Here is a 24,656-nt window from a genome sequence, read left to right as displayed (position 1 = left end):
AGAAAGTGAATTGGGAGTTCCAAGTTAACAATAACTGTGGTTAGGTTGCACGTGGTTTCTTTGTCAGAGGAATTGTATACACATAGATTCCAATGTGCCTGGTTTAAATGGATCTTAGGGGCAATTTGATTATAGCTAACAGATACTGCCTCGGTTAAAAGGCTTTCGTGTTAAAAACTTGTACAATGAAAGGGGAGTGGCAGTTCTCCCAGCTCAGATTTTCTCTAGTTTGGTTTTAGCAGTCTGGCTGTTCAGGGCTGCTGGTCAGTTTTTTGAGGCTGCTGGTCAATGAAACATTTCCATGCTGATCCCCTCTCTCTCTCTCTCTCTGATATCTCTCCTCTAAGAAACTATGCTTGATTTTTCCTTTTTGCCAAGGTTGTGTTTATGGGGATTTTGCAAGCATTTGGAACAGCATCATAAAGTTGGGATAGTCTGTTGGGTTTTCAGATTGATTAAGTTGTTCAGTATTCTGTTTGCTTTTGTTTGTGTTACATTTGTTACTCTGTCAATAAATTCTGTTTTGTTTAAAACTGAGTGGTTAGACCAGCTGCATTACACCTGCTTAAAACAACTAGAAAAAGTAGGGTCTGGGCTAACGTCATGAAATGTTTTCTGGGGGGCTAGCCTGCTCTATAGCATAAGAAAATGGCAAAAGAAATAAGCAAATATTTTGTTGATAATCTATGGCTGGAGGTTCTGTAGCCTTAGCAGGGCCAGAGTCATGTAATGCCACAGCTTGGATGAGAACTGTCCTGAAGGAAGTTGGAGCCTGTACTTCAAGTGAATCTGGGATTTTGTAGGGGCCAGCCTGGCAGACCAAGCACTGTAGAGGAGAAAGGTGTAGGGTTGAGATTTAGAAGGTAGGAGAGTGTTCAAGGTGGATGATCTGATCTAAGATTAAGTGCCACCAATGGGTAGGAGGGTCATCCCAAAGGAGGTAACTTCCCCCTTCCTGCCCAAAAGCAATCAACACAGTGAAAGATTGCTCCTGCAGGTTGGTGAATCTAAAAAATAGCGACTCGGTCTGAAGGGGCTAATCATTTAGAGTCACACAACATAGACAGACCCTTTGGCCCATTGGGTCTGTGTTGACCTGTCTGCACAAGTGAGATAAATTGAGATTAACCTCCTGCCTTTCACCTTACAATTATGACCCCTTGTTATTGATTTTTCAAGTAAGGGAAACAGTTACTTCCTTTCCTCCTTGTCCATGCCCCTCGTAATCTTATACACTTCAACCAGGACACCCCTCAGCCTGAAACAATAACCGAAGTTGCTGGAAAAACACAAGCAGGCCTGGCATCATCTGTGGAAAGAAAGCAAAGTTAACATTTCAGGTTCAGTGACCATTCTTTGGAATTAGGTCTCAGAACTTTAACTCTCAGGGTGACTCCACAGGTGGTTATATAGACCAATGTGCCACAATGGTCGTGGAAAGGACTGGGGTGGGATCGGGAGTGGGAGAACTTAATCAATCTGAAAACCCAACAGACTATCCCAACTTTATGATGCTGTTCCAAATGCTTGCAAAATCCAGCTCAGGGTGGGGGGGGGGGGGGGGGGGGGTAGCAGAGTGATTGAAGATGCCCCTGTTTATGGAGATCCATACAAAATCCCAGGTTCATAGAGTGATAGTCATAGAGATGTACAGCATGGAAACAGACCCTTCGTTCCAATCTGTCCATGCGGACCAGATATCCCAACCCAATCTAGTCCCACCTGCCATCATCAGGCCCATATCCCTCCAAACCCTTCCTATTCATATACCCATCCAAATGCCTCTTAAATGTTGCAATTGTACCAGCCTCCACCACTTCCTCTGGCAGCTCATTCCATACACCTACCACCCTCTGTTTGAAAAAGTTGCCCCTTAGGTCTCTTTTTTATCTTTCCCCTCTCACCCTAAACCTATGCCCTCTAATTCTGGACTACCCGACCCCAGGGAAAAGACTTTGCCTATTTACCCTATCCATGCCCCTTATAATTTTGTAAACCTCTATAAGGTCACCTCAGCCTCCAACGCTCCAGGGAAAACAGCCCCAGCCTGTTCAACCTCTCCCTATAGCTCAGATCCTCCAACCCTGGCAACATCCTTGTAGATCTTTTCTGAACCCTCTCAAGTTTCACAACATCTTTCCGATAGAAAGGAGACCAGAATTGCACGCAATATTCCAAAAATGGCCTAACCAATGTCCTGTACTACCGCAACATGACCTTCCAACTCCTGTACTCAATAAGGTAAAAACAATGACTGCAGATGCTGGAAACCAAATTCTAGAGTAGAGTGGTGCTGGAAAAGCACAGCAGTTCAGGCAGCATCCGAAGAGCAGTAAAATTGATCGTTCGGGCAAAAGCCCTTCATCAGGAATACAGGCAGAGTGCCTGAAGGGTGGAGAGATAAATGAGAGGAGGGTGGGGGTGGGGAGAAAGTAGCATAGAGTTGAAGAGCTTTCGGGCAGAGGAAATGACCTGGGAGTTGCAGTGCGACAGGGACTCCCTGAGATTCTTGTAGAGAGAGGAGGAAAACTTCTTCAAGGCAGGCATCCTTGCAAGAGGATTCGCAGTAAGGTTCAAATCAACGAGGTGAAAACAATGACTGCAGATGCTGGAAACCAGATTGCTGCTCCTCGGATGCTGCCTGAACAGCTGTGCTTTTCCAGCACCACTCTGCTCCAGAATCCTGTACTCAATACTCTGACCAATAAAGGAAAGCATACCAAATGCCTTTTTCACTATCCTATCTACCTGCGACTCCACTTTCAAGGAGCCTGCACTCCAAGGTCTCTTTGTTCAGCAACATTCCCTAGGACCTTACCATTAAGTGTATAAGGAGAAAGTGAGGACTGCAGATCCTGGAGATCAGAGCTTAAAAATGTGTTGCTGAAAAAGCGCAGCAGGTCAGGCAGCATCAAAGGAACAGGAGAATCGATGTTTCGGGCATAAGCCCATTGGCCCATCTGGTCAAGGATTCACTTGAAGTACAGGCTCCAACTTCCTTCAGGTCTGTTTCTAATCCCAGCTGTGGCAATACGTGATTCTGGCACTGCTAAGGCTATAGAACGTCCAGCCATAGATTGTCAAAAGGGAATGTGCGGACTGCCCTGAGTGGGTGGGAGTGTGAACACAGCTCTGTGAGTGTGTGAAGGGAGGTGGAGCAGGTGGAGATGGTTGTGTGTGTGTTTGGGCGTGGACTGTCTGAGTGTAGGTGTGTCTGTGTGGGATGTTTATGGGGCTTTAGGTTTGAGTTGGTTGTGTGTGTGAGGTGGGGGTGTGTGAGTGTTTAGAGTGGTGTGTTTGTGGGTGGTAATGGTTTGCGAGGGAGGGAATGGTCTAATAGTATTAGTGCTGGACTGTTAATCCAGAGACACATGTAATGTTAACAGCAGATGGTGGAATTTGAAATAAACAAAATCTGGAATTATGAGTCTAATGATGACTGTTAATCCATTGTCAATTGTTGGGAAAGCCAATCTGGTACAATCATGCCTTTTATGGAAGGAAACTGCCATTCTTACCTGGTCAGACCAGTCCCACAGCAATGTGGCTGACTCTTAACTGGATTGGCAGTGGACACCATTGTCCTGCGAATAAATTTTTAAAAAGTGGAATGGGGGTGACACGTGTGTAGTTGGTATGTGAGGGGGTGGGCTAGGGTGTGTGTGGTGTAGGAAGGGTTTGGGGTAATGATGTGTGTGTGGTGGTGAGGAGCTTGAGGAGGGCAGTAAAAAAAACCCACAAGAGATGGGACAAGAAACGCTAAAAGACAAGTTAAAATTTTGTCCCTCAACCACAGAACATGCTATCATGGACTAGATGTTATGCAGTGAGAAAGGAATAATTGGTAAATGTACTTGTGAATATCTATCAGCTTCAACATCTCGCTCCAAACCCCAACTGAAAGCAAAACTAATGCTCCTTATATCTAATTGAGTCATTATTTGTTTTAAAGAGCTGAAAGCTGTTTACCCACTGCTTCTAATGCAGACAGACATTCTGGCACCTCTGCAAGAGAAATAGCAGAAAACAAATCTCTCAAGGAACAGTACCATTGCAGCTCATCTGTCACAAATGCCAAAGTTGCCTTCACTCTTGGATAAAGATACATACCAGTATTCTTTGACCAAATCCAGCTTAGAAATACAAGTTGCTTGTCACATCTTCTCGATACACAGTCTTCCAAATATGGAACAAGATACAAATCGGATTGTATATCTGCATTGATTTTCCAGTAGTCCACACAATCATCGAGTGCCATCTGGTTTTGGCAATATCACTATGGGTGAGTTCCATTCACTGCAGCTGACCTTACTTATGCTTTTAATCTCTATGGGAACCTGTTCCAGTTTTACAGGGTTAAGCCTATGAGGATATTGCTTAATCGGAACAAGATTGTGCAGATGTAGATACAGGAAATCAGTTTAGTATTCCCCAGCTTATTCCCACATATGATTTGTAATAACTCTTTCAAGGTAAATCAGTAATTTATCCCAATTTTTCAGAACTTCCTCATTCTTCAAATTAAATGGGACAATGCTAAATTCAGAATCCTCTGAATTTGGTTCTGCAGTTTGAGTTGTAACCAGTAACATATTTTCCTTTTACTTTCCTATCAAAAGGACCATTTGAGCATATTCACGTGACAGCTTTCCTATCTGGCATTTTTGTCATATTTTCACCTCAATTTTCTTGCAATTTTATTAGACCCACTCAATCTTGCTTTGAATGGTTCACCTACAATCTGTGATAATAGTAACACTATCTCCACTAATGAAACTACAAATTTTTGATAAAAACCAAAACAATGCAGGATGTTATAAATCAGAAGTAAAAATAAATTGCTGAAAAAAACGCAGCATCTGTAGTGAGAAATCAGAGTTAACATTCTGAAGAAAGAGTTACTTTACTTGACCTGAAATGTTAACTCCAATTTCTCTACAAAGATGCTGTCAGACCTACTGAGCTTTTCCAGCCATTTGTTTTTGTGCAGGAATTTTTGATCTTATTTGCTTCCTGGTTCATGGCATGTTGTGCAACTTAATTGCTATCATCCATCCTATTTAATCTCTCCTAGCACTTGACAGTCCAAATGTCTTTGAATTCTCGCTCACTGATTTCTCCTTAATTTCAGTGGTTCTCTCACCTCACACCCCAAAATTGCTTCAAAGTGAATTGAATTTAATTGATTCATTAAGTGCATTCATAATTACTAGACAAATTAAATTCCTTTATCCCAATCTTCAGGATAGTCTTAACTTTAAGCCCTGAACATGGTCTTTAAAGTTTGATACCGCAGTTCTATTGCTGTCAGCAATTCTGGACAGTGCACACAGTTAGTTTACTCTAAGCTAGCCATAATTTCCTTAAATAACTTTGATCCTTTATCCGATTGTATCTCTGTGGGTAGTGTGTATCTAGTAAAACATTTGATTATCTCTTCTGCAATGCTTATAGCAGTGATATTGCAAAACAGAATGGCATCTGGAAATTCATTATGGCCAACAAATACAGATTCCCATGTTTTCTTTTAGGGAGGGATTCTATACAATCAATTAAGACTCTTTCAAAATATTCCGCAAATGCAGGAATGAGAATGAAGAGTGCTAGTTTTATCACTGCCTGATGTTTTCCTATTACGCAATGTGAGAGACATGTCTGGCAAAATTCAATCACATCTTTACGCAGTCCAGAGCATTAAACGTTTTGTATTTTGGCTCTAGTTTTCCTTACTCCGAAATGACCTCTGAAATATCTCCAAAGATGTGCAGTTCAGGTGAATTGGCCATGCTAAATTGCCCATAGTGTTAGGTGCAATAGTCAGAGGGAAATGGGTCTGGGTGGGTTACTCTTCGGAGGGTTGGTGTAGACTAGTTGGGCCAAAGGGCCTGTTTCCACACTGTAGGGAATCTAATCATCTCAAAATCTTCATTTCATTACTTATTCCTCCTGATACATACAAATAAACCTTACCCATACAATACATTTTTGAAAGAGATCTGGCACTTTCTGACGAGTAAGTCCAATAGCCAAGGCAGGCAAGAGCAAGGCAGAGAGAGACTGAAATTAAACTGCATTTATATCAAGGCAAGAGGCCCGATATGTAAGGCAATTGAACTCAGGAAATGGTCGAGAACAGGGGAAGGGAAGTCAGAATTATTATAGGAAACACTCAAGGAAGGGCAGGATGGACAACTTAATGTGGGGTGGGTGAGCGGGGAAAGGGGCGGATATTTGGTTCGGGATAACATTATGGCTGTACTTATGGAGGATATTCTGGGGAGTACATCCAGTGAAATTATTTGTGTGGAACTGAGAAATTCCCCCCCCCAGTAGTCAGCTGGACATGGACAAGCAAATTTATAAAAAGGAGATCTCATACCTGTAAGAAGAATGATGATATTGCTTTAATAGCAAGGGATTTTAAGTTTCCAGACGTAGACTGGGACTGCCATCATGTTAAAGGGCTTGGATGGAGAGGAATTTGTTAAGTGCATACAAGAAAAGTTTCTGATACAGTATGCGGACATACCTGGAACACGACTGGATTTAAAATAGTTATGGAAATAGATAGGCCTGACCTAAAAAGTTAATATTTTTAAATTGGAGAAAAGCCAATTTTGATGGCATTAGACAAGAGCCTCCAAAAGGTTGATTGGGGAAGGCTAATCCCAGATAAAGGGATGGTTGGAAAGTGGGGCCTTCAGAAATGAGATAAGAGAGGCAATATATATTCCTGGTAGTTTGAAGGGTAAGACTGGTAGGTGTAGTGAATGCTGGATGACTAGAAAAATTGAGACTTTGGTCAAAAAGTACAGACAGCTGGCATCATTTGAATCCCTAGAGGAGAATAAGGGCAGTAGGAGTACTCGAGGGAAATCAGGGAGGGCAAAAATAGAACATGAGACGGTTTTGACAAATAGTGTTATGGAAATTCCAAGAAGAGTCTACAAATACATTAAGGGCAAAAAAGTAACAAGGGCTCCTTAAAAGGGAAACAAGGCCGTCAATGTGTGGAACCGCAGGTGACTAAGATACTAAATGAGTATTTCATGTCAGTATCTACTGTGGAGAATGATTTGGAAGCTAGAGAGAGTTCTGAGAAATAGTAATATCTTGAAAATTGTTTATATTGCAGTGATGCTGGAATCCCTGGGGACCTGATGAAGTGAATCACAGAATTTTATGGGAAGCTAGGGAAACTGGCTCAGTGGTTAGCACTGCTGCCTTACAGCACCAGGGACCCAGGTTTGATTCCCACTTTGGGTGACTGTGTGGAGTTTACACACACTCCCAGTATCTGCAATGGGTTTCCTCCGGGTGCTCCAGTTTCCTCCCACAATCCAAAAATGTGCAGGTTAGATGAATTGACCATGCTAAATTGGTGGCTAATGTGGTGCCATTATTTAAGAAAAGTGTAAGGAAAAGCCAGGGAACTAAACAGAAAACAAAATACTGGAATCACAAAAGGTCAGATAGCATCCATGGACAAGCTAATGTTTTGAGTCGGGATAACTCAGAGCTGATGTGAAGTATGGTAAGGACAGCGTTTATGCAATAGTCAGAGGAGGGTATTTAGAGTGCTGGGGAGAAAAGATGTTGATATATTCTGATCACTTAATCTGATCTGAGAATGATAGACACACTATTGTTCTAACTATCAGACTGGAAGAATAGGACAGTAGCACTGGAGTAAAGGAAGGAGAGAGAGAGGACATGGTAACAGAATCAAACAAGAAAAGCTAAAAAGGGAAGGGAAAGAGTAGGTTCACAACTTGAAGGTGTTGAACTCAATATTGAGGCTGGCATCAGTGTTGATAAATTGTTGGAGGAGATTGAGGGATGGTATTTATATGTATTTGCAAAAGCAAGTACTGATCAGGGATATGGTTTTGTGCATGGGGTATCATGTCTCACTAACTTGAGCTTTTTTTGAAGTGACAAAGAAGATTGATGAAGGCAGAGTGGTGGACATTGTCCATATGGACTTCAAGGTAGACTGGTTAACAAGGTTAGATCATATGGAATCCTGGGAGAGCGAGCCAATTGGACACAAAATTTGCTTGAAGATAGGAGATAGAGGTGGTATGGTAGTAGAGAATTGTTTCTTAATTGGAGGCCGTGACCGGCAGCATGCCACAAGGATTGATGTTGGGTCCATTGCTTTTTGTCATTAATATAAATGACTTGAATGTGAATATAGGGGGATTGGTTACTTTGCAGATGACACCAAAATTGATGGGGTGGTTGATATTGAAGGATATTGTTATCTCAAACTTGATCAGAATGTTCTGAGGAATGGCAAATAGCATTTAATTAGATAAATGTGAGATGTTGCATTTAGGCAAAGCAAATCAGTGCAGGACTTATACACTTAATGGTAGGGTCCCAGGGAGCATTGCTGAACAGAGACACCTAGCGTGCAGGTGCATAGTCCCTTAAAAGCAGAGTCCCAGTTAAAAGTGATGACCAGGTATTGGGCACACTTACCTCTATTAGTCAGGGCATTGAATATGGAGTTGAGAGGTCATGCTGTGGCTATGCTTGACATGGTATTCCAAAAGTGGCCTAAACAGTGTTCAAGTCTGGTCGCCCTGCTTTAGGAAAATATTGTGAAACTTGAAAGCATTCAGACAAGGATGTTGCTCGGATTGGAGTGTATGAGCTTTAGGGAAAGGCAGAATAGGATGGGACTTTTCTCTCTGGTGCTTTGGAGGCTGAAGGATGACCTTAAAAAAAAAGTTTACAAAATGATGGTCATAGATAAGGTGACCAGCCAGGATAGGGGCGTTGAAAACTGGAGCACATTGGTTTAGTGAGGGGGGGGGGGGGGGGAGAAGATTTAAAAAAGGGACCTAATAGGTATGGGAGTTACATGTTGATGTGTCAGTGGAGTGCAGTGTGTGTAGGGGCTGGGGTTTGGTATTGTGGGTGTGGGGGTTACATGTTGATGTCAGTGTCAGTGTCAGTGGAGTGCAGTGTGTGTAGGGGCTGGGGTTTGGTATTGTGTGTGTGGGGGTTACATGTTGATGTCAGTGTCAGTGGAGTGAAGTGTGTTTTATGGGGCGGGGCGGGGCTGCGCTGCAGGGGGCATGTCCTGTTGCTAGGAGAAGCGCGCGGCGTCACGTGCCGCGGACAATGGGCGGTTTTTAACGTCTTTAGCGCGAGCCGCGGGCGCAGGCGCGGACATGGCCCGCCGCGGGAGTGATGTCAACTTTGTGGCTGCCGACAGACAGTGGTAAAAGAAATTGGGGTAAATCCAGGGCGTTTAAAACAGGGTGTGAATGCACAGCGGGGAAATGTCCCCGTGGTAAATTTATAGCGAGCTAATGCAACAGTAACAAAGGATTGACACGGCGTAAACATACAGGGAATAAAGGCATATAAAGATAGCGGGGGTAAGTGCGGGAGGTTAATACAGTAACGGGGGTAATTACATAGGGAGACTATACAGGGTATTTTGGATAAATACACAAGTGGTTAATTACATAGGATAAACACTGAGGGATGATCATAGAGGAAGTACATATAGATGGTAATTGCACATGGGGTGTTACAGAGGAGATAATAGGGGGTAATTACAGTGGGGCAAATACTGGCGGGTTATTACTCGTATTGGGGTAAAAACAAGGTAGTAACTGCAGAGGTAGTAAGTGATGGTAAACCTAAGGGGTTAATACAAAGAAGTTAAACAAATTGTGTAATGCCAGGAGTAAACACAATGTGGTAAATAAGGGGTAACCCCAAGGGAGCAAATAGGGTAAATAGAGGGTAACCAGGGTAGTTGGGGAGGGGAATCTTGAGGGCAACCATGGAGGGAGAGTGGCAAATATTGAGTTGGTACCCAGAGGGACAAATCCACAAGGGAAAACCTGGTTTGAGAGAGGCAAACAGGTTAGAAATGGACAAACCTGTGTTAGAGAGGGGTAAGCCAGAGGGGCAGACCTGAGTTTGAGAGGGGTAAAAGAGTGTGGCTGCTGGAAAAGCGCAGCAGTCCTCACTTTCTCCTGTGAAAGGGTTAACACAAGTTGAAAATTTGTAAACCCACAGGGCTAACCAATAGAGGCAAACTCAGGTATAAGCCTGCAGAAGTAACCCATATGTGTAACCCGGGCTAGGGAGAAGAAATTGGGGTTAGAGGGGGTAATACACAGCAACAAACCTGGGTTAGAGAGCATCAAGCCCAGGTTAGAGAGGTGTGACCCACAGGAGCAAATCTGGGTTAGAAAGGATCAAGTCCTGGTTAGAAAGGTGTAACCCACTGAGGCAAATCTGGGTTAGAGAAGTGTAAACCTACAGGGATAATCCATGCGGCAAATGGGGTTCAGAGAGAGGTCGACCCATAGGGATAATCCATGAGGGCAAACCTGGTTTAGAGAGAAGTATCCCGCAGGCACCAACCTTGTTTAGAGAGGATTATACCTGATTAGAGGAAGATAAACCCACAGTTGCAAATCAGAGAGTGGCAAACCATGGTTAGAGGCAGACAACCTGAGTTGTAATGGGGTCAACCCAAGTTAGGAGGAAGCAGTCTCAGATTGAAGATGAAAGTAAACCCATAGCAGTAACCCACAAGGGGTGAACCTGTAGTATAGATGTGGAAACCCAGGTGAGAGCGCTGTAGCCCATGGGCTGAATATGGATTCAAGGAGGGTAATCCAACAGGGGTAACCCACATTAGGCAAACCTGCATCAGACAGGGATAAACTCTCAAAAGGTAAATTGGATTAGAGAGGGGTAAATCTACAGGAGTAACATACAAGTGAACTTGGGTTAGAGAGGAGAAACTCACAGCTAAACTGTATTAAGAGAAAACTGGAGTGGTAAATTTGAATTAAAGAAGGGCAAACCACTGGAGCAAACTCATGTTAGAGTTTGTAAATTTGGATTAGAGATGGGTAAACTACAGGAGATAAATCCAGGTTGGTGAGGGGTAAACTAAATAAATAAACCAGCGTTGCAGAGGGGTAAAACTGGGTTAGGGAGGTAAAAACAAGGACTCTAATCTAGACTCTGGGTTAGGGAGGTGTAAACCTGCCTCAGACAGAAGAGCCCACTGGAGTAACCCTGGGGAGACAGAAATAAACCTAGGTAGACAGGGATAATTCTGGAATAAGTAGGGATAAACCTAGTTTAACAGCAATAAATCTGGGTAGAATGAGTAGCCTGGTGTCAGATGGGTAATCCTGGTTTCATCAATGAGGATAAAAAAAACAAGTGGTAACCCCCAGCTCAGCCAATGTCTCAATGCCTCTGTCTGTATCCACTGTATATTGAGCAAAATGGCATAAATTTCCTGTAAAGTCAAACAATGGAACTATTCCACTATCAGAGAGCTGTCACCAGAGCAATGTACTGCTGCTGAATTGTTGCTCTGACAGTTCTGTCACGCTGGTATCATTGTTAGGAGGAGTGACTGTGCATTGACCTTGCAAAATGGGAATGTACAGAGTAGCAATAACAGCAAAATGACCCAAGTTCAGGGAATATCCAACTAGGGAGTGCTGAGACATTGCTCATTTGCATTCTGGGAGTGGACTTCGCAGTCGGTGTGGGTCGTGGAAGAATCTGGTCTTGATTCTGTCTGTCTGTCTATCTGTCTTGACTGATTTGCAGTTATCTTTTTAGCTTAGGCATGCTATGCGGTGAGATAGAAAAGGGGCAAGTCTAATACAACTTTATTGAATACTTTTATCAAGAAAAAACAATCTTTCATTAAACTCTATCAATCTCTTCACAGAACTTGGCTGGGCTAGGCTGTTCTTCTGTCTTTGAAGGTTGGCTGATGTTTCAGGATCTGCAGTAGTCAATCTGGGCTTCCCCTCTTGTTCATGGCTTGTTCTGGTCTATGGGTCATCTCGCTGCAGTGGTCTTCCGATCTGTTCAGTCTGATACTTGCCGTGGGGTACAAGGAGCTCAAGAATGCCGTGTTGCTCAGCTGATTGTTAAAGGTGCTCTTTGGAGAAACTGTTGAAGAATGTGCAAAGGGCAGATAGTTGGGGCACCCAAATGGCCTGTTTTATCCCTCTCTTCATGTCCTTATTAAAGATTCTGTGGCCTATTTGCAGTACTAGCATTGTGCAGGGGCAAGAATCACCAATGAGGTGAATACTTTAATATTTCAAGATCACAAATCATGGTTTCAGCCTTTTAACTGTCAATGCATGCTGTTATTTCCCTGTGCCTCTGGCCTTCTACTGAGAGAGGTGCCACCAAGTCCGCATAGCATTCTTCTAACAAAGTAGGTAAATTATTTCTACCTCCAATGTACCCATTAACACCTGGCTAGGCAGTTCCAGGCCTGTTTGATTTTGACAGGAAGTTGATTGTTCAAGGCAAGGCTGTATGAATATTGTCTGTTGTAGCTGTGCAGTTTGCAAATTGCAGAATCCAGCTAGATTTAAACTTGGCTTCCATATTTCCAGTTTTTATCCATGCTCATGAGAGCATGTCAATATTTCTGTCACAATACTGGCGGTCATGGGTCACCTGACCACACTATGTAGAATGGATAGTGGTGTTCCTGGCATTTCTCTTGGCGCTATTGAGCAGTGATAATCATATCTGTAATTTCATGGACGAATTTCTTCTGGAACAAGGAGAAGGTGCCGAAAGCGGATTCAGGTAATGGTCTTCCTAGTGATGGAGAGTAGGGACATTCCTCAGTAGTTCCCGCAGTCCACTTTATCTCCTTTCTGGAAGATGGTGGTGATGGCAGCATTCCTGAGATTGTCAGGAATTTCTTCTTCATTCCAAATTTTATGAAACAGTTGAAGAAGATGATGAGTAACTTCTGCTCATCCAAGATTGAAAATCTCCAGTCTTGTCTAGTCCTGCAGCTTCTCCATTATTCGTGTCTAATCTTGTCTTCAACTTCTGCCATACTAAATGGCAGTCTGAGATCATCTTTGGGGAGTTCGAGGATTTCTAAGATTTTATTGTGGTTTAAAAGTTCTTTGACATGTTTTCTCTGCCTCTCAAAAGGGTGCCATTCCTTACTTTGCATGTCCTTATCTTGCCTTGGTGACACTGAAGAAATGTTGTGCTTGTCAGCAAGGAGTTGCAACTCATTAGCTTTCTCAGATCAGTTCTTGATCTCCCTAGGCTTTCTTTGTAAGTCCACTGTTGCTGCTTGATGAGTTCACCTCTGTGTCTCACTGGTGATGATGCTTTGCCAGGCACAGATAGTTTTCCTCTTCTTGTCGATTTAGATCTTGCATGTTGTCATTCTCATAAATCAGTCTTGAGTTTCCTAGTCTTGTAGCTAATGGTTTCTTCACAGCATGATATCGTGGCTGTTTTCAGCTCTTGCCAGATTTCCTCTGCAGCATTAAAATGAACTTTTTGGAAATTTTGGTGAAGATGTTTTTGGAAGTTCACTAGCCTTCTCTGAACCTTTTTCTGAACTGTTTCTTTGTCTTCAGCTGCTTCTGGTGGAATTTGATAGACGTTGAGGAGTAGATAAGGTGATGGACTGTCCAGCAATTGTTTGCACTGGTCATCACTTTGCTAACGAGTGAACAACTTTTTGGCTTTGCGATCAAAGAATTATATAGCTGATCATGTGTTTTGATCGTGAATGCTTCCATGAAGTCGTGAAATTATCTTTTTGGTGGAACAGTGTGTGCTGCTGATGACCAACTGGTGTTCCAGACATTTGATGAGCAGAAGAATCCCATTGATGTTGCAGTTCCCTGACTCCTTCCTTTCTAATAGTTTCTTTCTAGAATTGGGATTCCTTTTCAACTCTGGCTTTGACGTCTCCAAGGAGGATAATTTTATCTTCCTTAGGGATATTGGTGTGTATGGTGTCCAAGATGGAGTAGAAGTCTTCCTTGGACTAATCAATGGCACCAAAGATTGGAGCTTGGGAACCCATGACCATTGCATGCTGGTTCTTCGCAATTTACAGACAGTGTCTAACTTTTCACTGTCCGTACTCAGGAGCATATCCTCCTGACCAGAGTTCCACATCACACCCACTCCCCACACAGGCAGTAGAGTTTGACTCAGTCGATTTGCTGAGCCCCACTTCGAAAGCATGTGCAATTCACTGTGCATGCACAGTGCTGCATTTGTGGATAACATATTTAAAAAGTATGTGGATAAGATTTGAAACTTCTTAACATTCAAGGCTATGAACCAAGTATTGGAAAGTGGGATTTGTCTAGATAAGTCCATAGACCATAAAATAGGAGCAGAATTAGGCTATTTGGTTTATCAGGTCTGGTCCACCATTCGATCATGGCTGACATGTTTCTCAACCCCCATTCTCCCTGTAACCCTTGATCCCTTTCGAGTTCTCCAGATTAACCACCCTCTTTCTGAAGAAATTCCTCCTCAGCTTTGTTCTAAACGATTAATCTACCACTCTGAGGCAGTGCCCTCGGGACCTAGTATCTCCTAGTGGAAACATCATTTTCATGTCCACGCCTCAGTGACAAATAATCCTTGCAGAACTTAGTCTTCTGGCTGCCATCCTATAAAAGACCCCTTTGTCCCCCACTCCATGCCTTCTGCCAGTCAGCCAATCCTCTATCCATGCCAGTGCCTTGCCTTAACACAGTGGGTTCTTATTTAGCATCGTCCTGTGTCAAAGGCATTTTCTATTCGGACTTGTCATTTACATAAATGGTTTGGATGCGAGTTTGCAGATGACACCAAAATTGGAGGTGTATTGGACAGCGAAGAGGGTTACCTCAGATTACAACAGGATCTGGACGAGATGGGCCAATGGGCTGACAAGTGGCAGATGGAGTTTAATTCAGATAAATGCGAGGTGCTGCATTTTGGGAAAGCAAATCTTAGCAGGACTTATACACCTGGTCTCCTTCCTATCGGAAAGATGTTGTGAAACTTGAAAGGGTTCAGAAAAGATTTACAAGGATGTTGCCAGGGTTGGAGGATTTGAGCTATAGGGAGAGGCTGAACAGGCTGGGGCTGTTTTACCTGGGGCGTCGGAGGCTGAGGGGTGACCTTATAGAGGTTTACAAAATTATGAGGGGCATGGATAGAATAAATAGGCAAAGTCTTTTCCATGGGGTCAGGGAGTCCAGAACAAGAGGGCATAGGTTTAGGGTGAGAGGGGAAAGATATAAAGGAGACCTAAGGGGCAACGTTTTCATGCAGATGGTGGTACATGTATGGAATGAGCTGCCAGAGGAAGTGGTGGAGGCTGGTACAATTGCAACATTTAAAAGGCATTTGGATAAGTATATGAATAGGAAGGGTTTGGAGGGATATGGGCCAGGTGCTGGCAGGTGAGACTAGATTAGGTTGGGATATCTGGTCGGCATGGACGGGTTGGACCAAAGGGTCTGTTTCCATGCTGTACATCTCTATGACTTGATGGACTAAAGTGACTCGGGCTGTATGACTCTGACTCTGCTCAGATACTTAAGCAGTATCCATTTGTTGTGAACATTGTGCAACGAACATCCCCACCTCTCCACTTATGGTGGAAGGAAGATCATTAATGAAGCAACTGAAGATAATTGGATCTAGGACCACTACCTGGAGAACCTGGGCTCTTGTGGTACGGTGATACTTTTTAAAAATAGAATCCCTACAGTGCGGAAACAGCCATTTGGCCCAACAGGTCTACACAGACCTCTGAAGAGTAACCTACCCAGAACCATTCCCCTACCCTATTAATCTACATTTACTTCTGACTAATGCACCTAACTTACACATCTCTGAACATTCTGGGCAATTTAGCATGTCCAATCCACCTAATCTGCACACCTTTTGGATTGTGGAAGGAAGCCGGAGCACTTGGAAGAAACCCACGCAGACGCGGGGAGAATGTGCAAACTCCACAAAGACAGCTGCCCGAGGCTGGAATCAAACCCAGGCTCCTGGCGCTGTGAGGAGCAGTGCTAACCACTGAGCCACCCTACCTACCTCCAGGCCAGGAGGTTTGGATTCAAGTCCTACCTGCTTCAGAGGTGTGCAATAACATCTCTGAACAGATTCAATGGAAAATATCTACTGAGGACGACTACAGAGATGTCCTGGGATTGAGGTAATTGACTTCCGATTATTTTCCATTGTGCCAGACATGACTCCAACTTATTTACCATTTATCCCTGATTCCCATTGATTTCATCCTGCCAGGACTGCTGATGTAATAGATTTGGCAACTATGTACGTTGGGTGAATGAATGTGCGAAGTAGGCTATATGGAACCAAGTGTGAAATCAAGCATAAATTGGGAATGACTGCAGAGTGTGAATGGCAATCTGGAGTGATGTGTAAGATACAAGTATGCAGAATAGTGTAGGAATATATAGCATAGCTATGAAATAATTGCAGAGTGGGAGTTACACAGGGAAGAAATAAATAAGTTTCCAAACAGAGTTAAAGATTTTTTTATATTTTGCAGTGAAATGACTGAAAATCTCAATCCATTTTGTTTCAGGACAAATGCAATCTTATTGGAGGCTGATTCAGCAAACAAATGGGTAAACAGATGGGGATTTCTGATAACTGAACGTGATCAGGTAATGTAGTTCCCAATCTCTGGAATCTAAGATGAATAAGATGTCAAGATGTTGAGAACATGCAGAAAGTTAAAATCACACAACACCAGGTTATAATCCAACAGGTATATTTACAAGCACTAGCTTTCAGAGCGCTGCTCCTTCATCAGGTGGCTGTGGAATATAAGATCAGAACAGAATTTATAGCAAAAATTTACCGTGCGATGCAACTGAAATTACATACTGAGAAAGACCTGGATTGTTTAAGTCTCTCATCTTTTAGAATGACCATGTTGGTTTCAGTTCTTCCATATGTAAATCCCAGAACTTTTTTTAAAGTTATATTCTGAATTGAACTTTAACAATAGCTCATGTCAGCTCAGATAATGCATTGAAGGTGAGGTTAAAGTCTACCTGCTTGTATCCCAATGTTCAGACTGATTCTATTTCTAAAAAAAAGGGATTTACAGAATCTTGCATGGATTTATGCAGTTTTTGAGCAAAATAAGATTTAATTCTGCAAGTACAAATTCACCCCACAAACTTTGTGTCTGTGTGTGTGTGTGTGTGGAAGGGAGGGGGGGGTATAAGTCTGAGAGAGGGTGTGTGTGTGCACCCTCTCAGACTTGTACCTCTTTATACACCACACACACACACACACACACAGTTTCATTATCTGTTGTTAAGATTAGATTCCCTAATCTAATCTTAACTATAAGTAATGAAACCAAGCAAGTGGTTAAATTATAAGTGTGAGGCCCATTTTACAAACAGTGATCGTGGGCCTGAGATTCTACTCACGCCTCAGGTAACTATCTGTGTGGAGTTTGCATGTTCTCCCCATGTCTGCATAGGGTTTCCTCCAGTTTCTTCCCACAACCCAAAGATGTGCAAGTCAGGTAAATTGCCCATAGTGTTAGGTGCATTAGTCAGGGACAAATAGAGGGTAGGGGAATGGGTCTGGGTGTTTTACTTTCGGAGGGTAGATGTGAACTTGTTGGGCCAAAGGGCCTGTTTCCATACTGTAGGAAACCCAACCTAATCTAAACTGGGGGAAAGCTAATTTTAATAAGATCAGATATAAGTTGGCCAAAGTGGTCTAGAAGCTGACACTTTTAGGTAAATGAAAACACAAACCTCAGCATTTATCAGAATGGATCACCGTTCACTGCGTCCGAAGTATTAACACTTTTTTTTCTCTACAGATGCTGCCAGACCTGCTGAGTTTTTCCAACACTTTGTTTCAGATTACCAGCATCTGCATTTCCTTGTTTTACTGTTGGGTAAATCTGTGACAGGGCAGTGAGACACATTTAAGAAATAGCAAGAGTACAGGACACATCTTCCAATAAAGAAAAAGGGTTTAACAAAGTCTGTAAAGCCTGGAATACAAGTGACATACAGGATTGGTTAAAGAGAAAAAGGGAGGCTTATGGCAGATACTGAGGGTTCAAAACAGCAGAAGTCTTAGAAAAGTACACCATGTGCAAGAAGGAATTTGAAAAGAAAATTAGAAAAGCAAAAAGTGACATGGAAGGATAATGGCAGGTAAAAAGATAACTAGGGAAAGAGTAGGGCCCATGAAGGACCTCAGTGGTAATTTGTGCATGGAACCAGAGGATGTAGTTTTAAATGAATACTTTGTGTTGGTGTTCACAGTGAGAGGAACAATATGGATATAGAACTCCGGGAGAAGGATTGTGTTATAGTTAAAGAAATTGGCATAGAGAGAGAGAGAGAGAAGGTTCCGAGCGGTCTGGTAGGCTTAGAAGTGGATAAATATTCAGGGCCAGAGGAAATGTATCCTAGGTTGTTGAGTGAGACAATGGAGGAAATAGCTGGCGATAATTTTCAATTCCTATCTGGCCACAGGACTGGTGGACTGTCAGTGTGGCACAATTTTTCAAATCGTTGGGGGGTGGGGGCCTGGGGGAATAGATAAACCAGGAAACTATGAAGAGAGGTTAAGTCGGTTAGGATTGTTTTCATCAGAAAAAAGGAAATTGAGGGGGGACCTGATTGAGGTCTACAAAGTCATGAAGGGTATAGACAGGATAGATAGAGATAAGCTTTTTTCCCAGGGTGAGGGATTCACTAACGAGAGGTCACGTGAGAGTTGAAAAGTTTAAGAGGGATATACGCAGCAGGTACTCTACACAGAGGGTGGTAGGTGCCTGGAATGCTTTGCCAGCAGTGGTAGTAGAGGCAGGCGTGGTAGATGCATCTGGACAGATGCATGAATAGGTGGGGAGCAGAGGGATACAGATGCTTAGGAATTAGGTTTAGTCAGTGGATTTGGATCAGCTCAGGCTTAGAGAGCCGAAGGGCCTGTTTCCTGGGCTGTAAATTTTCTTTGTTCTATAGTCAGTGTTGGGGAAACTATTGGAAACAATTCTGAGGGACAGAATTAATCTGCATTTGGAGAGGCTGGGATTATTCAAGAATAGGCAGCTTGGCTTTGTTAAGGTCATATCTGACCAACTTGATTCAGTCTTTCAAAGAGGTGGCCATGTGTAGATGAGGGCAATGAATTTGACGTAGTCTACTTCAGCAAGGATTTAGAACATAGAACGGTACAGCACAGAACAGGCCCTTCAGCCCACGATGTTGTGCTGACCACTGATCCTCATGTATGCACCCTCAAATTTCTGTGACCATATGCATGTCCAGTAATCTCTTAAATGTCCCCAATGACCTTGCTTCCACAACTGCTGCTTGCAACACATTCCATACTCTCAACTCTCTGTGTAAAGAACCCGCCTCTGACATCCCCTCTATACTTTCCTCCAACCAGTTTAAAACTATGACCTCTCGTGTTAGTCATTTCTGCCCTGGGAAATAATCTCTGGCTATTGACTCTATCTATGCCTCTCATTATCTTGTACACCTCAATTAGGTCCTCCTCCTTTTCTCCAATGAAAAAAGTCCAAGCTCAGTCAACCTCTCTTCATAAGATAAGCCCTCCAGTCCAGGCAGCATCCTGGTAAACCTCCTCTGAACCCTCTCCAAAGCATCCACATCTTTCCTATAAAGATTTAGATAAGGACCTGCATGGGAGACTGATTTTGAAAGTAAGAGCTGATGGATCCAAGTGAATTTGGCAAATTGGATCCACAGTTGGCTGAGTGGCAGGAAGTAGGGTGATGGTCAATGGGGGTTTTGATGGCTAAAGCCTGTGTCCAGTTCCACAGGGAAAGGTATTGGGGAATTTTATTGTTTATGGAATTTTCATCTTGTTGGAGGGGTCAATAACTGGAGGCATTGATTTTAGTTAAGGGTAAGGAAATTTTGCGATGTGAGGAAAAACTTTTTCACCCAGAGGGTGGTGGGAATATGGACTCAGCCTGTAAGGGTGGTAGATGCAGAAATTCTCATACATTTGAAGAAATATTTAGATACCAGGGCATTCAAGGCTGTGGGCTAGGTGCTGGAAAATGGGATTAGAATAGTTAAGCAGTTGTTTTCGACTGGTGTAGACTCAATGGACTTTTTGTTTTGATCTTTGAACCTATGACAGTTGGCAAGAAATGCTTGCTCCAATAATGTCACTGTGTCCTGTGCATCATAACATTATCATCAGCAGAAATGCTGCTGAGAAACATTCAGAGGGAGAAGACTGGGACCCAATCTGGAGCAGGGTTAAAAGGCCAGAAAGGGAGGAGGTGGGTGAATGTCTAGGCTGTTGGGCTGGGAGAATTGGGAGTGGGAATGTGGCGCGAGACCTTGGAAGGAGTGGGTGAAGGCAGTCTGTTCTGGCAGAGAGCAGCCTGCATTGGGAGGGGTGGGGAAGGCACAACATCTGTTGCACTGGGAGTGGGTGTGAGGCATGCACCAGGAGCTTGCCTTCTCTGTCTGGGAGTGACGGAAGGTTGAGGAGGGAGGTTGGGAGGCTGCAGGGGGAATGATAGAGAGAGAGGGTGCTTGAAGAAAATAAGCTCACTTTCTCTGTTGTGAGGCAACTTTGTTTTACTCCTTAGGAGGTGCATCTTTAGAAAGCTGCTTTCTGTCACTTGGAAATGGCATCAACTTTCTTTCTGTTCTTTGTTCCTCTTGGAAAGGGCATTTATGGGATGATGTGGAGGTGCTGGTGTTGGGCTGGGATGGACAAAGTCAGAACTCTCACAACACCAGGTTATAGTCCAATAGGTTTAATTGAAATCACAAGCTTTCAGAGTGCTGCCCACCTGATGAAGGAGCAGCGCTCCGAAAGCTTGTGATTTCATACAAATCTGTTGGACTAAACTTGGTGTCATGTGACTCCTGAATTCATAGGATGTTCAGCTCTGTCCGAGACAGGGATTTGCAGAAATGTCTCTGTTATCTCCCCGTTTCCACAGGAACAGGAAAGTGATCTGTAATTGTCCTGTTTGGAAATGTGTAAAAGAATGGCCGTTAGTGTTGCATTGTGCTGTATTACGCCTCTGTGAATGAATAGTCTGTCACCTGATGTCCAAGTTCAGACTTGGAGAAGGCCCCATTAGATCAGGATAGCGAAGGAACTGAAATCCACCAAGGAACCAGAACAATGTAGAGAAAACTGGTGAATCTAGCTTCATACGTATGACCTAACTTTAAGGACATAATTTTTTTTAAAATCCAAATTAAAAGTTTAAGTCCCTAACCACAAATGAATACTTCTTTCTTTTCAGATTGAGGCTGAACAGGAGAAATTGAGAAATAAATGTCGACTGCATACCCCAGATCACCTGAAGATTCGACCTGCATCTCCCATCAGCAAGTACATCCAGGTTGAAGTGCCTTTTGTTCAATCAATGAGTTTTTGTTAAGGTGGGATCTGTCATGTCAATGGGCAGTATCTTTATGTCATTCAGATTACAGCTTCTTCACCCCACTTCTGTTAAAAGTCATTCCTCATTAAAATTCTAAAAATCCATGCACGTTGCAGTAGATCCAAAAGGCAACCTGAAGGCAGGTCTAACCCAGAGTGCTACAGTCTCCAGGAGCTGGGCAAAGAGGCAATTGCCGATTCCACTCCAGTGTGTACCTGTTATGTACAGTGTGGGCCTGTTTCATACAATGTTGCCCTGTTACAGAGTCATAGCACAGAAAAAGACACTTTGGCCCATCACCACCTCACCATCCAAAACCAACCATCTAACTATTCTAATCCAACTTTTCAGCACTTGGCCCATAGCCCTTCATGCTTGGTGTCACAAGTGTTTCACTTCAATGTTATGAGTGTTTCTGCCTCTATCACCCTTACAAGCAGTGGGCTCCAAATTCCCACCCATTCTCTGGGAACTGCATACAGTACTCTGGCTGTGGCTTAATCAACTATTAGACAGTTCCAGCATAACCTCCCTGTGCGTCAGCTGATAAAGAGAAGTATCCCATATGCCGCCTTCATCACTTTATTGACATATCCTGATAACTTAAAAGACTGGTCTACACGCACACCGAGGCCCCTCTGATCCTGGGCTTCCCAGATCATACTGTTCATCATGTATTCCCTTGTTTATTTGTTCTGTTCAAATGCATCACTTTCTATTATCCAGATTAAAATCCAATTTTCACTGCTCAGTACATCTGGCCAACTGTAATCTAATGCTATCCTCCTCCATTATTTACCACTCCAGTAATGTTTGTATCATCTGTGATTCCTCACCCTTTGCAGACATCAGTATCATAAAAACTGGGCTAAGGACGATGGGGTTGTACAGGTGGCAATCCTGTACATAAAACAGCACTGCGCAGTACAGGCCCTTCGGCCCTCTGTTATAGAATCACAGAGATGTACAGCATGGGAACAGACCCTTAGGTCCAACCTGTCCATGCCAACCAGATATCCCAACCCAATCCAGTTCCACTTGCCAGCACATGGCTCATATCCCTCCAAACCTTTCCTATTCATACATCCATCCAAACGCCTCTTAAAAGCTGCAATTGTACCAGCCTCCACCACATCCTCTGGCAACTCATTCCATACCCATATCACCCTCTGTGTGAAAAAGTTGCCCCTTAGGTCTCTTTTATATCTTTCCCCTCTCACCCTAAACCTATGCCCTCTAGTTCTGGACTCCCCGACCCCAGGGAAAACACTTTGTCTATTTATCCTATCTATGCCCCTCATAATTTTGTAAACCTCTATAAGGTCACCCCCTCAGCCTCCGACACTCCAGGGAAAACAGCCCCAGCCTGTTCAGGCTCTCCCTATAGCTCAAATCCTCCAACCCTGGCAACGTCCTTGTAACTCTTTTCTGAACCCTTTCAAGTTTCACAACATCTTCAAGGTCTCTTTGTTCAGCAACACTCCCTAGGACCTTACCATTAAGTGTATAAGTCCTGCTAAATTTGCTTTCCTAAAATGCAGCACCTCGCATTTATCTGAATTAAACTCCATCTGCCACTTCTCAGCCCATTGGCCCATCTGGTCCAGATCCTATTGTAATCTGAGGCAACCCTCTTCACTGTCCACTACACCTCCAATTTTGGTGTCGTCTGCAAACTTACTAACTGTACCTCTTATGCTCATATCCAAATCATTTATATAAATGACACAAAGTAGGGGACCCAGCACCGATCCTTGTGGCACTCCACTAGTCACAGGCCTTCAGTCTGAAAAACAACCCTCCACCACCACCCTCTGTCTTCTACCTTTGAGCCAGTTCTGTATGCAAATGGCTAGTTCTCCCTGTATTTCATAAGATCTAATTTTGCTAATCCGTCTCCCATGGGGAACCTTGTTGAACGCCTTATTGAAGTCCATATAGATCGCATCTACTACTCTGCCCTCATTAATCATCTTTGTTACTTCAAAAAACTCAATCAAGTTTGTGAGACATGATTTCCCACGCACAAAGCCATGTTGACTATCCCGAATCAGTCCTTCCCTTTCCAAAAACATATACATCCTGTCTCTCAGGATTCCCTCCAACAACCTGCCCACCACTGAGGTCAGGCTCACCAGACTATAGTTCCCTGGCTTGTCTTTACCGCCCTTCTTAAACAGTGGCACCACGTTTGCCAACCTCCAGTCTTCCGGCACCTCACCTGTGACTATCGATGATACAAATATCTCAAGAGGCACAGGAATCACTTCTCTAGCTTCCCACAGAGTTCTCGGGTACACCTGATCAGGTCCTGGGTATTTATCCACGTTTAACTGTTTCAAGACATCCAGCACTTCCTCTTCACAGAACATCACAGACGCGCTTCACAGGAGGCTCCCAAGCACTGAGGATGTCACCTAGACAGGGGACGAAACGTCTGCAACACAAATTCCCAGCTTGGCGAACAGAACCACAACAACGAGCGCCCAAGCTACAAATCTTCTCACAAACTTTGAACTTCCTCTTCTGTAATCTGGATATTTTGCAAGATGTCACCATCTATTTCATGGACTTGTGAAACCAATCTGAAGCCCATCTAACCTACACTATTCCATTAACATCCTTCTATTTATCCAGTGACCATTTAAATTCCCTTAAAGTTGGCAAGTTTCCAATTGTTGCATGCTGGGCATTTCATGCCCTTACTACTCTGAGTAAAGAACATAACTCTGAATCTGTCCATATATCTATCACCCCTCGATTTGTCCCCTCATGCTAGCCATCACCATCTGAGGAAAAAGGCTCTCGCTGTCCACCCTATCTAATCCTCTGATCATCTTGTATATCCCAATTAAGTCACCTCTCAACCTCCTCTCTAATGAAAACAGCCTCAAGTCCCTCAGCCTTTCCTCCATGAAAGCTTCCCTCCATACCAGGCAACATCTTGGTAAATCTCCTTTAAACTCTTTCCAATGCTTCCACATCCTTCCTATAATGCGGTGACCAGAACTGCACACAATACTCCAAATGTGGCCACATCAGTGTTTTGTGCAGCTGCAACATGACCTCCTGGCTCCAAATCTCAATCCCTCAACCAATAAAAACGAACACACTGGATGCCTTCCTAACAATCCTATTAATCTGGGTAGCAATGTTCAGGGATCTATGCACATGGACACCAAGATCTGTCTGGTCATTCACATTGGAGAAAGTGAGGACTGCAGATGCTGGAGTACCAGAGTTGAAAAAACACATCAGGCCAGGCAGCATCCGGGGAGCAGGAGAATCGACATTTCAGGCATAGGCCCTTCTTCAGGAAGAGGCTGGTGTGCCAAGCGGGCCGAGATAAAAGGTAGGGGGGAGGGAATTTGGGGGAGGGGCGCTGGGA

At 43.5% G+C, this 24,656-nt stretch overlaps 1 protein-coding gene across 1 annotated transcript in view; it reads left to right on the top strand.

The window, feature by feature from the left end:
- Positions 1-9,130: 9,130 nt before the first annotated feature.
- The window catches only part of LOC122559974 (uncharacterized protein C20orf85-like), a 21,262-nt gene continuing 5,736 nt past the window's right edge, over positions 9,131-24,656 (top strand). Inside the window, exons 1-3 of the mRNA XM_043710088.1 lie at positions 9,131-9,235; positions 16,418-16,499; positions 21,128-21,226. Of these exons, the coding sequence (XP_043566023.1) occupies positions 9,186-9,235; positions 16,418-16,499; positions 21,128-21,226 (231 nt within the window). The 5' untranslated portion in view covers positions 9,131-9,185. The remainder of the gene's footprint in view (positions 9,236-16,417; positions 16,500-21,127; positions 21,227-24,656) is intronic.

The sequence above is a fragment of the Chiloscyllium plagiosum genome, chromosome 20 (assembly GCF_004010195.1).
Source record: "Chiloscyllium plagiosum isolate BGI_BamShark_2017 chromosome 20, ASM401019v2, whole genome shotgun sequence".
Lineage (NCBI taxonomy): Eukaryota > Metazoa > Chordata > Chondrichthyes > Orectolobiformes > Hemiscylliidae > Chiloscyllium > Chiloscyllium plagiosum.
Note: the sequence above shows the minus strand (reverse complement) of the source record. Positions and strands in the feature narration are given on the sequence as shown.